Raw genomic sequence first — 14,153 nt, 5'->3', positions numbered from 1 at the left:
TGACATGTTTCCACAGGCAGAAAAATCACTTAAGTATAATTGTTGCATTTTATTATTTTTAGCATGAAGGTCTTCAGTGTGTCTCTCTAGTAGCTGTTATCTGAGGTAAGTACGGAGGTAGGTGCCCTCAGTGTCTGAAGGGTGGGCAGGACCATGTCCCGTCCCCCTTGAGGTAAGGTGACAGGTAGCACAGCAGCGGCATCCAGCTCGGGGCAGCCCTTGGCCCAGCTGGGTGTCCCTTGCAAGGTGCCAGGATGAAGGCCACACTCAAGTCCCTCTCGGGGGGGGTCCCACACAGGCCTGCATGAACTGAGCATTTCCTTGCCTTCAGAGCTATCACAATCTGCTGCCTTCCCATGCACCCATACTGGCTGGCCACACATGAGGAAGCAACCCTCACGCTGAAACTAGAGAGTGATGTTCCTTTTTTTTTTTTCTCTGCAGGAAAGGTCTGCTAGAAAAGCCCCTCTGCTGTCACAGTTTCCTTTTAAGTGATATCGGTCTGAACTTCCACCCCTTCCCCCTCCCACCCCTGAGACAAGCTGCAAGCGCTATAGCTCAGGAAGAAGAAAGCTGCTGAGAACCAGTACAAAAGATGTACTTTTCTCTCACAGGCACATCCCACCCCACTTTCTTTTTTTTTCCCTTCCTTTTTGCATTTGAGCAGTCTAGGTCACCTGAGCTCAAGAGGTATTACCTGTTGCAGGGGTCGGATTGCTGCTGCTGCTCCTGATCTTTCTTCTTTTTTCTCTCTACAGCTGCAACAGCTGTTTGTTTGGAGATCACCCCTCCTCTTTCCTCTTCCCCACCCCACGACGTCACTGTATGTAGCACTAAGCAGGAACAACACTGCACTTCCCGAGAAAGGAGTTTCTAACCCCAGATATCTCCACTCCATTTGCCCTGCTCCTCATCCAGCCTAGCCTAGCCCAACCTAGCTTAGCCTAACCTAACCTAACCAAACCTAAATTGGTTTCTCACTGTTGTACCAGTAAGCTAGTCTGTAAATCCCACTAACTTTGTCTCTTAACCCAGGGTAGTACGTTGAAAGATTACTGAAGAAATGCAAAATTAAAAATTTGTTTTTCTCTTCTGTTCAAATCACCAGGACTACAACAATGCTAACAACACTATCAAATGATAAGGAATTATTTGGGAGCATAGCATAAAAGGAGCACTTTAAATTACTTCAGATAGAGGAAAGCATTTTCCACTTCTTATCTAGGAATGTCTATTTATTCATGCCCCTGTGAACTATGGGCACTACTGGCAGAGGAAATGTATGTGTGCGTCCTAGTTCACTTCTGCCTTTAAGTGTCTGGGATACGTCAGCATAAATCAGATGAAGAAGAATGTCATAACATGTTTATAAACTCCCTTCTGCCACTAAATAAGTTTTTCCACCGGCACTCATGTTGAAAGCACATCCCGTCTACAGTGAGATTTGAAATTTGATGTTATGACTGAAGAAGTCACCAAGGACATAATGAGCATAGGATATTACGTGCAAGTACAAAAAGCCTGGGGAATAAAATATGCCTTACTGGGTCTCATCCCTAGTGTGAGTGGTGTTGAGCTCCTGGCAAGACCATCTCCACTCCCTGTGGTGTCCTGGAGCAGTGAGAAATGCCTCCCTGGCAAGCGGGTGATTTTCTGGCAAACGCAGTGGAACACCGTGGTTTTCCTGGTCATGTCTCCCATCTGGGACCTTAGCAGAAGGGTCGTGCAGTTATGCCTGGCTTTCCTGTTGGTGTGGCAGCTCACTTCTACTGCTCAAGAATCATCGTCTTTTTCTAGGCTAAAGAATGTATTTCTTTCCCAGGAGGAAATAATAAATCAGTGTTAAATAAAGGGTTAAACATTTAAACAAATGGCTATTGAAAGGCTCAGCCCATAGCTCTTGCAAAACAGCTCCCACATTGCGTGCCTCTGGGAGGACAACTGGTGTGACTAATACTGCCAGGAGCTGAGCTCACAACTGTAACAAGATCCAGCAGAAGGAAGAACAGCTCTTTTCAAACATCAGGCAAATACATAAAAGCAAAGCTCACTTAGCTTTGTGATGTGTAAAATCCCTCTTGTGGGCAGCTGCCAAGCTAAAGCTCCCACAGGCGAGAAGGGCACCTGCAAGAGCTTGTGAGCTGGATATCAGTTCCCTTCCATGGTGCTGGCCAACCTCATGGCACAGCCTGGCAGGAGGCAGGGAGGCAGGCAGACAGTGCTACCCTGCCCCAGGCAGGGCTTAAGAGCAAAACAACCAGTTCTGAGGAGGTGGTGCCCACCACTGGAGCATTCTGAGGGCTTTCCTTTGACGGCTGCTTGGGCCTGTGGACTGGGTGCCCATTGCTTGCTGCAAAAAAATCTCCTGGTGTGATGGCTTGTGAAAGGAGTGATGTTGTCCTCCAAAAGGAATGATGTTTGTGCACTCCAAGCCTGCCCTGTAATGAGGAATGAGGCATTGCAAGGGGCACTGACTGGAAAATTTGCTTCAAAGGTGTACTTCTGACCTGAACTGCTGTTATGCTACATATGCTATATATGTTATTAAAAATATACTCATTTAAGTGGCAATGCACTGCAGCAATGGACCCAAGGTACAGGGCTCATAAATCCACTATTACATGGATATTCAAATTATTCTTTGGGAGATGTAGAATATAATTCAGCCAGTGGGTTGTAGTAGATCTGGCCAATCAGGCCTGATGCTAGCCCTTAGGATCTGTTTTTCACAAGAAAAATCCTTCTCTGAAATAGCATTTTTTTGTTGTGTACAACTTACAGTTGAAAACGCATGTAAGGTCTCTTTAGCTGTGCAATTTGCAGTGGTGTTTTTGTAGTGTGATGGCCTAAGTGTATGAGAAAGGAAGATCAGTAACAAGAGATAACAACTTTTATTAGACTACATGGAAGTGGGAATGCTTCCAGGCACACAGCGTTTGGAGAAAAGCTTAAAACATTTAACAATTTTGTAAGTTGCAGAGACATTCAGATGAAAGCAGATATTAAATGATACTATTGAAACATGTTAGCTGGATATGGAAAGACTAGAATAAGTACTGGAAAAAATCTAGCTTTTATTTTTGGAAAATAAACTTTCTTTTCCACTCCAGCTACTTCTCTTGCAGACAAACTTCTGTCTAGAAACCATTAACCAGCATCAAAAAATTACTTGTATATAGCTGCTGGCATCTATTAAAACAAGCTTCACGACTGTTCAGCACATGTTAAGCCTGAGTCTCCTGGCTTTCTCAAAACCTAAACAGATTGTAACTGCGTTTGGTTTCCCTGCGTCATGAGGTGGGAAAAACATGTTCTGTCTGGGCACGGTGCTTGTCAGGAACCATTGCAAGGGGGTGCTTTATGTGTAAAGTTAACAGCAGCCCTGAAAAGTTTCATGTGATATGGAAAGAACCTCATTCTCTTCAAATAGGAAACATCACCATGATAAAACATCTGATCCTTTTATGCATAGCTTTTGTTTCCAAATCCTTGCTATAAAAGCAATATGCAGATGTGTTTTAAGAAAAGAAACCATGTGTCTTAAAATTAATTTTCAGTATTCCTAACTGTTAATTTTATGTCTCCTTTCCTCCGTGATTAAATTTTTTGGCTACCTGAATTCAAGCCTATGTTTTGGCCAGTTGATTACACTAGTTTAAGCTCTGGTAAATCACAGTTCTTAAACACGTGTTTAATTTGAAGCACACGCTCCTGTAGTATTGACTTCAGTTAAAGTAAAAGAGTAAACCCTAGGCTGTCTGGGGGCTGTGGGGCTAATGTGCTGGGCACTCTTATTTCTCAATAGCAGGCAGAGTATTTGCACAGTGCTGGCTGGTATTTATGTCGTGTGACCAAGATTGCCAGTGAGAAAAGGAAGGCTGTGCGGAGGCAGCAGGGGAAGCAAAGCCATTACCACACTGCAAGCAAGTTAGTGGGGAAAAGTGACAATGTTTTTGTCTATACTCTCAAACTGGGCCAAAGAGGAAGCAGCAGCTGTGTCAGCTCCATGCCTCTCATACCCTGGTGATTTTGTAAATTCAGCAGAGACCCTGGTTTGCAAACAGGTCTTGCCTTACTGGAGCTGACTTGCTGGTGTCATCTAACAGAATAAGTCACACCAGACAAAGTTCCTGGCTGCTTTAGGATGGGGAAATGTGTACTGGGAGAGCAAGCATCGTGCCAGAAGGGTCCACCAAAAAGATACAGAGCTGGCAGGAGTTTTAGGTTTACAATTTCATCAGGTAAAAAATCAATGAAGTTTGGAAATGCTTTTGGAGGAAAAAAAGATCCCAGCCAGTCTGGCTTTGGCCATCTATGAGTGATCTTTTGCATTTGCCATCTTTCAGGACAATTCAGCTCCCATGCAGGCAGGGGTATTTCAGAAAAAACAGACTAGTGGCGTTTCCTTGCCACTGCCCTTCAGCTGGAGCAGAACAAGAAGAAGGATGAGGGAAGCCAGACAAGATCATCCTGGCAGCTCCTGTCCAGACCTCCCAAAATGTCACTTGGAGGAGGTGTGACAGCCTTAGGATCCTTACTTGTCACTTCTGGGAGTCTTTGAGGGAGCAGGTCATCAGGCCTCTAGATCGACCTTGGTACTCGCAACCAGCCCTACAACTCTGTAGAAATATGTTGATTTTGGGGATTCATTATTTTCAAGCATTGATCTCCCAGATGTCGTGGTTTAACCCCAGCCAGCAACTAAGCACCACGCAGCCGCTCACTCACTTCCCCCCGGTGGGATGGGGGAGAGAATCAGAAGAGTAAAGGTGAGAAAAGTCACAGGTTGAGATAAAGACAGTTTAATGGGTAAAGCAAAAGCCGCGTGCACAAGCAAAGCAAAGCAAGGAATTCATTCACTACTTCCCGTCAGCAGGCAGGTGTTCAGCCACCCTCAGGAAAGCAGGGATCCATCACACCTAATGGTTACTTGGGAAGACAAACGCCATCACTCCAAACGTCCCCCCCCTTCCTTCTTCTTCCCCCAGCTTATATACTGAGCATGATGTCATATGGTATGGAATAGCCCTTTGGCCAGTCTGGGTCAGCTGTCCTAGCTATGCTCCCTCCCAGCTTCTCGTGCACCTGGCAGAGCACAGGAAGCTGAAAAGTCCTTGACTGGTGTAAACTCTGCTCAGCAAAAACCAAAACATCAGTGTGTTATCAACATTATTCTCATCCTAAATCCAAAACACAGCACTGTACCAGCTACTAAGAAGAAAACTAACCCTATCCCAGCTGAAACCAGGACACCAGACTACAAGATATTACCCCAATCCCCAGGCAGAGGTAACCAGTAGAAAACTACTGACTGTGCTCTCAGCATAGAATAAAAATGCAAATCATTGTGTTTCTGTAATACACCTTAATCCTGTTTTCCATAAAACTATTTCTACATGGAAGCAACTTATTTTTATGATGCAAAGCATGACTTCTTTTTAGGCTCATTATTATAACCCGGTTCTACTGTTCTTAAAGAATCTGAATCTGCATATTCAGGGACAGTATAATCTATTTTTTTAGGGTAACAATTTTTTACAATTTAATTTTCTTACAGGGAGTGTTTTAAACAGCATCACCTGTTTTACATTTTTAAAAAAATATCCTTTAGCCTTTAGTAGAGGTTTCTGTCCTTCCTTCTCATTCCCAACCAGCCTCTTTTCAGCAGAGTGGAAAATTCACTGGTTTTGCTAGGGAGGCAGTGAAAGGATTAACTAAATATCAAAGACATACCGAATTCTGAAATGAGTCATGCTGCTACAGTTTCTGTGCTTCCTAGTTCACTGCACTCAGTTTCATTGTTGGATGAGACCCACGGGCCTGTCAAATATGCCACTACAATAATAAGGAGGAATTACTGCTTGATGGGCAGTGAGATTTCCCTTTTTTTAAGTATTAGCCATTACCAAGTCACTCATAATGGAAGCTGTGATAATAGCTTCTGACATTTTCTAGGAGTTTAATGGTTTGCACAAATAGTGACCGTTACCGTGCTATGAGGAACTGGGAAGGTGAGGGAGATGTGCCCTATTTTTCTTTTTAAAAAAAAGGAAGAAAAAAAGAAGAAAGAGAGAAAATGAAGGGTTTAATACTTCTAGTGACTAGTAATCACAAGCAGCACAAATTGTTTTTAAATACATGTGAGTAGCTGTGACAGGATTTAATGCTTGTCCTGAGGACAACAGCATGAGTTCTACTACAAGCAGCAGGAGCTTATTTTTGCCTGTTAAAAAATCATAATCACATGAAAAGATCTGTTACAGCCAATGTGAGCTTTTCCCAAAAAGTGGAGACCAGAACTGAGTCCACCTCGAAGCCAAAGAGACTTGAAGAGAAAGTATATTAATTGCTAAAAGAGAGAGCAACATTTAAAATAAATATTTGAAGTCAAAGAGGAGCTTTTTTTTTTTTAGAAGAAAAGCTTTCTGGTTTATATAAATATGGCTGTCAAAATATTTCCTTTCTGGGAAAATGAACTGTAATACACAGTACTCCAGCTAAGTCCAGAGGAAGTTGTGCAGGTTCTGGCCTACCAAGATAAGAAACTTGAGGAATACAGCCAACAATAAGAGTTACAGTGAGTAGACATGGTGGTAACTGGTGTGCAGGGGGCAAACATGCTATTTGAAATCTCAGTATTTAATCTCGTTAATGTCGATTTTGACTTTGCAAATGCATTACCATATTTTAACAGTTATTTTGTAAAGAGGAGTGTTAACTGTGTTTACTTCTACACTTTCAGAAGCAGATTATATTATTTGCTTAGAAGATTGAATTCTTAATTGCTGAAGGTAACATGTGGTTTTAGGATCCTAATTGCAAGCACTTGGGCTCAGGAAGGCTGGTCTTAGAAAAATGAAATCAACCTTGCAGCCTCTTGTGGAGAGAACTGAGGCAGGACATGAATTTCTCTGTGCTCATATACTCATCACTTACCATTGCTTCATGCTCAGCAGCCCTCAAATTAAAACAGAGGGTTACCAGTCTGCAGAATGGGCTGTGGCACTGCAGGCTGAGAAGAAAGATTGTCCTCACTTTCCCTGTCAGAGTTTGCTCCTCTAGGAACCCTCAGCACTGAAAAAAAGCCCTTGCACCTTACCAGGATTTCTTGATGTCAGTAGAATTGTGGGAAACAGTGATATAAATGACTCATCCTTGCCTATATGAGGATTAGTAGGAACATTTTTGGATATTAAAAAGCACAGTCATCTTATTGGAAAGTGTGAAATGCAATCTTATTTGCTTTGTTCGCCTTTTTTTTGCTTTGCGTTAAATTTCTAAAGCAAAGTAAATTAATTCTGCCAGTCAAAACTGAGGACTGACAATTTCTTCTAAGATTTATTCTGTATCTTTGTCACCCTCATTTCGTGGTCTCCCCTCTGGTTGCTCCCTGGAAGGACCCAACATTCCTCCACAACTGGGAGGGGGAAAACAGTTTAGGGCTACACTTGATAAGGGGCAGGCTGGGTTGGAAGGGGTGAGGACTGGCGGGATGCAGCAGTCCATGCACGGTGTGTCCCCTTGAGCGGTTCCTGATCCCCCCTCCAGTCCACACCCCTCAACCCTGGTGTCAGTCTGCCTGCTCCACCATAGCCATTGCTGCAACTTCCCTATGGCTGCTCTGAAGGAATTCACAGCTGTCCTTCCTAGCAACAACGGCTAATGCTGGATGATTATTTAGAGAGTGATTTCCACAGGCTTTTGTTCTGTTTTGCTTTGGGTTTTTTCTCTGTGTTGGGTTTGGTTGGTTTTAGTTTTTTTTTTTCAATTTAAAAATGAAGTAAAGCCAGAGCTGACAGAACAGACCAAACCCATGGACGAATTGCTTTGGACAGCTGTGTTTGACTGTGACTTGTGAATAATTTTTTCCAGAGTAAAGTCTGGAATAAGCATTCTTCACTTCTGCTGTAGCCATTCTGAAGTTTCATGTGGGATGCAAGACGTTTGTCCCCAGTCCCAAAAATCCACTCCAGAAAACAGACTCTGCATAGATGAAACCCTATAACTTTTAGTGCAGTTTCCCAAAAAGTGCAACACAGCACATGTAAACAAGGTGCTGTGAGACTAGCCATGAGAACAGCTACAACTGTGACTGGGACCTGTGCTGCACAGCACTGGTATATGAGTCTTATGAGAAAATTTATGAAACTTTTTGGCCTACAAGCAGTCCCAGCTTAGAAGGATTTTGTTTCATCTATGTTAAATTTTCAGCTGGCATTTGAGATGTCACATTCACTATTTTATTAATTTCCGTTTGAAAATAATGTACGTGAAAAACTATATTTTGCTACATTTGTTTAACTTCTAGAAAAATACTAACTGGAAGAAATACCAGAGGGTTTCAGTTAGCCAGGGGCATAATATACAGCTAACCTGGTAACATGATGGTAATAAAATACAGAATGCTCCAAAATGTTACAATGACAAGGAGAAGAGAGAGAATCTTCTGACTCTCCATCTTTCTTCCTTTACTTTAAAGACTCTTTACCTTTCTTTAAAAAGTAGGAATAAAACAAAGATATATTGGTTTACTATTTTCTTTTTCCTTTTTATTTGTTCAGCAACAATCTCTGTTCCAGGGTTCCCATCTTTAAATGGGTCTTCTAGACATTGTCTCAGTACAAATAATTTCTTTTACTGCACAGTTGGCCAAAAAGTAATTGAAATCAAATGCTGGTTTATGAGCTCCTGTCCATAATCTCTGAGATCTTCTTTCTTTCAAGAATAGTTCATTTTCCTTTCAGTTCCCTTCTGTGAACCCAATAGCAGTTTATTGATAAGCACCGTGATCATAAAGAGCTGAAACACTGTCCTGGTAAAACACATGTACGTTCACCTACAATTCTTACACTTGTCTGTAATCTCACTTTGCCCTCAGTGCCCATTCTGTTTTTTTCCTGCACTGCAAAGTACCATGACTGAAATATGTCAAAACATATTTTTATTTGGTGATGAGATTTTTAAGGATAGTTATGAACTAAAAAGAAAGCTTAATGGTATGACAGTTTCTGAACAATCAGTGGGCCATGAATTAACATATTCCCACTGCAGGCAAGTGAGGCAATAAAAACTGGGATCCTTCATGAGACGGCAGCTGCAAATACTTTATGTCATTTCCAAGTTTCAGTAAAAATGAGGCCATTTCACTAACAGTTTACTGCATTGCAGAAGCCACCTAGGATATCAGAATCAGAAAGGTAAGTAGGCTGAATGTCCTTTTATTGTACAGCCTTGAAGAAGTGAAAAAAACAAACAAGCAGCAGAAATAAGATTTGATACAATCTTGCAGTGAGGCCATTTCAAGTGCTGTTAGTCACAAAGCCCAAGAAATACACATTTTGCTGTAACATTTGTGGCAGGGTGTCACCAGGTGGAAAAGTCGCTCTGATACTTTGCTCTGTTTCTTTGGTCTTTTCTGTTGTTCAGGATCATGGTGAAGTTGTTAGCTGGTTTTATTTCTGGTATTTCAGCTTCAGACATGATATCCACATCTCTTGTCACTTCTTTAGCTTGCATCCATAAGTGGTAGAGAGGAGAGTATCTACACCCTACAAAAGAGACCTGTGTCATAGATATGGTACCTGAGACCTGGTGTACCATTGCTATTGTTCTTACAGTCAGTTTTTTGGTTAGATGTACCTTTTTATTATCACCCCTTTGAATGATACTCTTCTGAATGGCTGGAGATCAGACAAAGCTTTAAAGTGGTTCCTCACCTGATGCTTAAACCAACCTTCAGCAATTTCAGCCCTCTGGGACTAACATCACCCTCTCTTGGGAGCCACAGCCATGCTCTCTCTCCTCTGCTTCTTTATGCCAGACCCAGAAGCCTGTGCTGAATGTACATCAGCCTTGGCCAGAGGAAATAGGTGGGGGTTTTTTTTGGTTTTTTTTTTTTTAAGTTGTTGGGTTTTTTACCAAATTTTTACCAATATTGATTAAGTAACAGAGCCTGGATATAACTCTGTTCTCACCCCTACTAACATACAGCAAGTGACGAGGGAAAACACAACCATCTGAAATGGAGTTACCCAGGGACAATTTCCCAAGTGTAAAATCCAGGCTTGACCTTACAGAAATTAATGGATTTTTGCCCAGTTTGTTGCAATTTATTTTAAAGAATTTGATTATATTGCAATTATTACTCAAGGCTATGTGATTTGGAGGGGAAATTCATTGGAATACCATGGGCTGTATTTTTCTGTGGGCCAATTTGTGAGCAATGGGAAAGAGGGAGAAAATTTCACGCAGCAATGAAGCACAGCACTGAATGGTGATGTTTGAGATTGCAGTAGCCAGGATGAATACATCTATGAGCAAGTAGGATGTGCCACAGGCAGATGTGGCTTTAGGGTACTTTTATGTAGAGAAGTTATTTCAAATAAGCTTGTCAAAGAAGTTAAAGTGAATTGGAAACACAGCAGGAAGGAAAAAAAGCCTTTCCGCCAGATAGACAGAGGAGGCAGAGGTACTTCAATTAAAAGTAACAATGTCCAACTGAGAATTTATTGCAGAAGCCATAGCTACTGCAAACAACATCCTATGTAGACAAATCCCTCTAGAATTACTTGACCTCTTTGAATAAAGCAAATGTTTGAATGACTCAAATGTAAAAAAAAAAAAAAAATACACTCTTGGAAAAGAGTATACAAACTTTGAGAGACTAATGAATGGTCTCAACCTCAGCCAGGACCACTTAAATAAGCAATATACTATATTTTTTACACAGTCTCAATCAGTACAAATCTAGCAATTCCTGTAAGGTGAGGGATGTGTACTCCATTCACAAATACATGATTCTCTATACGTAGGTGAAATATAGAGATGGAAAGTAGCAGCAGGTTTTCTCAGCAGAAAACACCATAGGATGATGCTATTTGTCATAAGATTACAATCCCTTCCTATGGAGTAACCCTCACTGAAAAGTCATATAGATTAATTTTAAGCTAGTGTAGACACCTTGCTTACCAAGGGAAAAATTTACTTACATTGAATAATGCATTACATTTGCAGAAATAAATTTCAGCAACATAATCATTTAAATAAAATCAAAATGGACTAGAAGCACTGCCACAAGATATATCATAGAACAAATAATAAATATAAATATTTTTAAAGCTAAGTTATGTCAGGTCAAAATCTTTGTACCTTAGTTGTTAAGCTTCCTTATGACTTTATCAATCAATTGAAGACATCTCCTTGTTTCTGCACGGCTGATCTCCCAGGAACACAGGTTGTGTTGTTTGTCTTTAAGAAAACAGTCTATTTTTTGGAAGTACTTTTTCAGTTTCAGCCTGTTGACTTCTTTACTCCGAAAGTAGTGGGTCTGCTTCTTGATTACACATGCCTCCAATTGCTCAATTTGTTGATACAGTCCATTTTGGAATTGTTCTAAAGCTCTCCCATCCCAAGCAGCTAGAGTCAGATTTTTGCTAAAGATATAGAAGATGTGTTGGAAGATCTCTTCAATGGCCACTTTGACAGTTTCTTTCTGTCTGGGCTTTAGAACCTGCTCAGGAAATCTGAAGGACATTTTCTCTCTTAGACATTGTTGAGGAAACTTTTTGCCCATTTTGTCCAAAAGTTGTAGGCTGTTCTCGATCACTTTTCTTTGCTGTAAAGGAAGGTGATTACACTGAAGACTGGAGATGGTGGTGGTGCGCAACAGTATGAGGCCAATTTGCATCAAGCCAAAAGCATTCATGATAAAGATAAGCTCTTACGTTTCTCCTTTCCTGTGTATAAAGTCTGAGAGACTGGCTGGGATGCTTTGAAGGTCATTCGTAGGCTCCTGTTTCTTCAAAATCTTGAAATTTAATTATTCTGTGTGAGAAGTTTTCTTTCATCATTTTTTGGTTTTTAAGGTTTTCCCCCTTGTGTATGCTTTTGACACTTACCACTTTCATTTTCTGCTTTATGACTTCATTGTCTTTTTTTTTTTTTGCCACTTTCTTTTTATTTCTACTGGATATTAGAATGTTATATATATCTTAGATTATCTATTCCCTCTCCATCAAAAATTCTACAGGAAATATAATTAGAATTCAAAAGAAAAAGTTACAGAAATATCCTTAGTTTCTTAATATTTTAGCAGTGGAAGAACATTTTGCCATAAAATAGCAGTCTCACTGATGGCTCAGGGACCTGCTGAATACTGCTGCCACCCTGTCTCCTCAGCATGACTTATACTTCCAAAATTCAGTTAAGCTTTCTTTACCTATTTTCATTCAGGGAAAATATTTTTTTTTCTCCTCACCTTTATTTCTCTTGAGCAATTAGACTCAAAGGACAGATGTCATATCATTAAAATATGTGTGCATGTATATATATATATCTATATGCACACATATATATATACCAATATACCTATTGGTATTTTAATGCATACACACTGCTAATTAAATGAGGTCTTGATCTCACTTAGAGCCTGTAAGTGCCATGTGAATACAAATACTCACATGGGAACAGGTTAGACACTTGGATGAAATACTCTTTTTTTCCCCCCATATTAGTAACTAACTGAGCAATACTTAATATCAATGCCAGTAGAGCACAGGTCTGAATTCTGACTTTAAATGGGAAGAGAATTAATACAGAATACAAAAAATGCTCTAAAATTCAGCCATTTTCTTTCCCTAGTGTTGTGGTTTAACCCAGCAGGCAGCTAAACATCACACAGCCATTCACTCACTCCCTCCTCCCTGGTGGGATGGGGGAGAGAATCAGAAAAAAGGTAACACTTGTGGGTTGAGATAAAGACAATTTAATAGGACAGAAAAGGAAGGAAAAATAATAATAATGATAAAAGAATATATATAACAAGTGATGCACAATGCAATTGCTTACCACCTGCCGACCGATGCTCAGCCAGTGTCCAAGCAGTGGCCACCCCCCACAGCCAGCTCCCCACAGTTTTTGGTTCAGCATGACATCATATGGTATGGAATATTCCTTTGGCCAGTCTGGGTCAGCTGTCTTGGCTGTCCCCCCTCCCAGCTTCTTGTGCAACTCCAGCCTCCTTGCTGGCAGGGCAGTATGAGAAGCTGAAAAGTCCTTGACTCAGTATAAGCATTGCTCATCAACAACTAAAACATCAATGTGTTATCAACATTATTCTCATGCTAAATCCAAAACACAGCACTATACCAGCTGCTAGGAAGAAAATTAACTCTATCCCAGCTGAAACCAGGACAATATCCACCCCTTATTGTATACCATCTACGTCATGCCCACTTCCCACACTTCCCAATACATCCCAGTTAATGACCACCACCTTTCCTGTCTTTTGATATATACAGACAGATCTCATTCCATTAGTTGGTGGTCCATCCCTCTAAAATGTTCATTGCGTTCATTTAGTCCGTGACTTTGGGCTCCATCTGTCAAAACAGTCCTTCAGGGCAGGAGAGATGGTGTGTGGTTTTGGATTGTTGCATGCTGAAGCCAATTCTGGTTCCATCACCACTGCGCTTGTCTGGTTCTACTGTCACTGCACTTCTCAGTTTCATCAAAATTCATTCTTTATTAATTTGGGTGATTCTTACTGTATACTGTTGATATGTCATATAGCAAACATATTAGTGATGACGTACAGTATTATATAGCAATTAACATCATACAATTCAGCTCATTGGCTATTTTCACCCAAAATCAAATCCCCTTGAGGTACACGTTGGACTTTTCCATCCTTCCGCATTATCCACCCAGCAGGCAGGTCCTTGAGCAAAAGCAATGTCACAAATAGGTTCACCTTTGCCCAAGGCAGGAATAACCTAGACTGTCTTCCCCATCATATTTTTTCTGTGCACTACAGGGACTTCATCATCCTCTGCAGTACATAAAAGTTTTGACTGGGCAGGGCCAGCCTGATTGGCAGATCCCCTAGTGTTGACTAACCAGGTGGCCTTTGCTAAATGTGTATCCCAATGTTTGAATGTTCCAGCACCCATTGCTCTCAGTGTAGTCTTTAACAGTCCATTGTATCGTTTGATTTTTCCCAGAGGCTGGTGCATGATATATGTGATATACCCACTCAATGCCATGCTCTTCGGCCATGCTCTTTGGCCAAGGTGTCTATGAGGTTGTTTCGGAAATGAGTCCCGTTGTCTGACTCAGTTCTTTCTAGGGTGCCGTGTCGCCATCAGACTTGCTTT

The 14,153-nt window shown here is 41.1% G+C and overlaps 2 protein-coding genes across 2 annotated transcripts in view; both read right to left on the bottom strand.

Annotated features, from left to right (window-relative positions):
• The window catches only part of HACD4 (3-hydroxyacyl-CoA dehydratase 4), a 39,876-nt gene extending 39,094 nt beyond the window's left edge, over nucleotides 1–782 (bottom strand). Inside the window, exon 1 of the mRNA XM_009471007.2 lies at nucleotides 698–782. The gene's annotated coding sequence lies outside the window, so the exon portion shown is untranslated. The remainder of the gene's footprint in view (nucleotides 1–697) is intronic.
• An 8,367-nt stretch (nucleotides 783–9,149) lies between these two features.
• Nucleotides 9,150–12,943, bottom strand: LOC104017929 (interferon epsilon). The gene is made up of 3 exons (XM_087742229.1): nucleotides 12,847–12,943; nucleotides 11,149–11,823; nucleotides 9,150–9,548 (listed from the first exon to the last, which is right to left on the bottom strand). The coding sequence occupies exon 2, from the start codon at nucleotides 11,702–11,704 to the stop codon at nucleotides 11,150–11,152; it is 555 nt and encodes a 184-aa protein (XP_087598355.1). The 5' UTR covers nucleotides 11,705–11,823; nucleotides 12,847–12,943; the 3' UTR covers nucleotides 9,150–9,548; nucleotide 11,149.
• Nucleotides 12,944–14,153: the final 1,210 nt, after the last annotated feature.

This window comes from Nipponia nippon, unplaced genomic scaffold (genome assembly GCF_047370975.1).
Source record: "Nipponia nippon isolate SJK-2023a ecotype South Korea unplaced genomic scaffold, ASM4737097v1 scaffold_8, whole genome shotgun sequence".
NCBI lineage: Eukaryota > Metazoa > Chordata > Aves > Pelecaniformes > Threskiornithidae > Nipponia > Nipponia nippon.
Note: the sequence above shows the minus strand (reverse complement) of the source record. Positions and strands in the feature narration are given on the sequence as shown.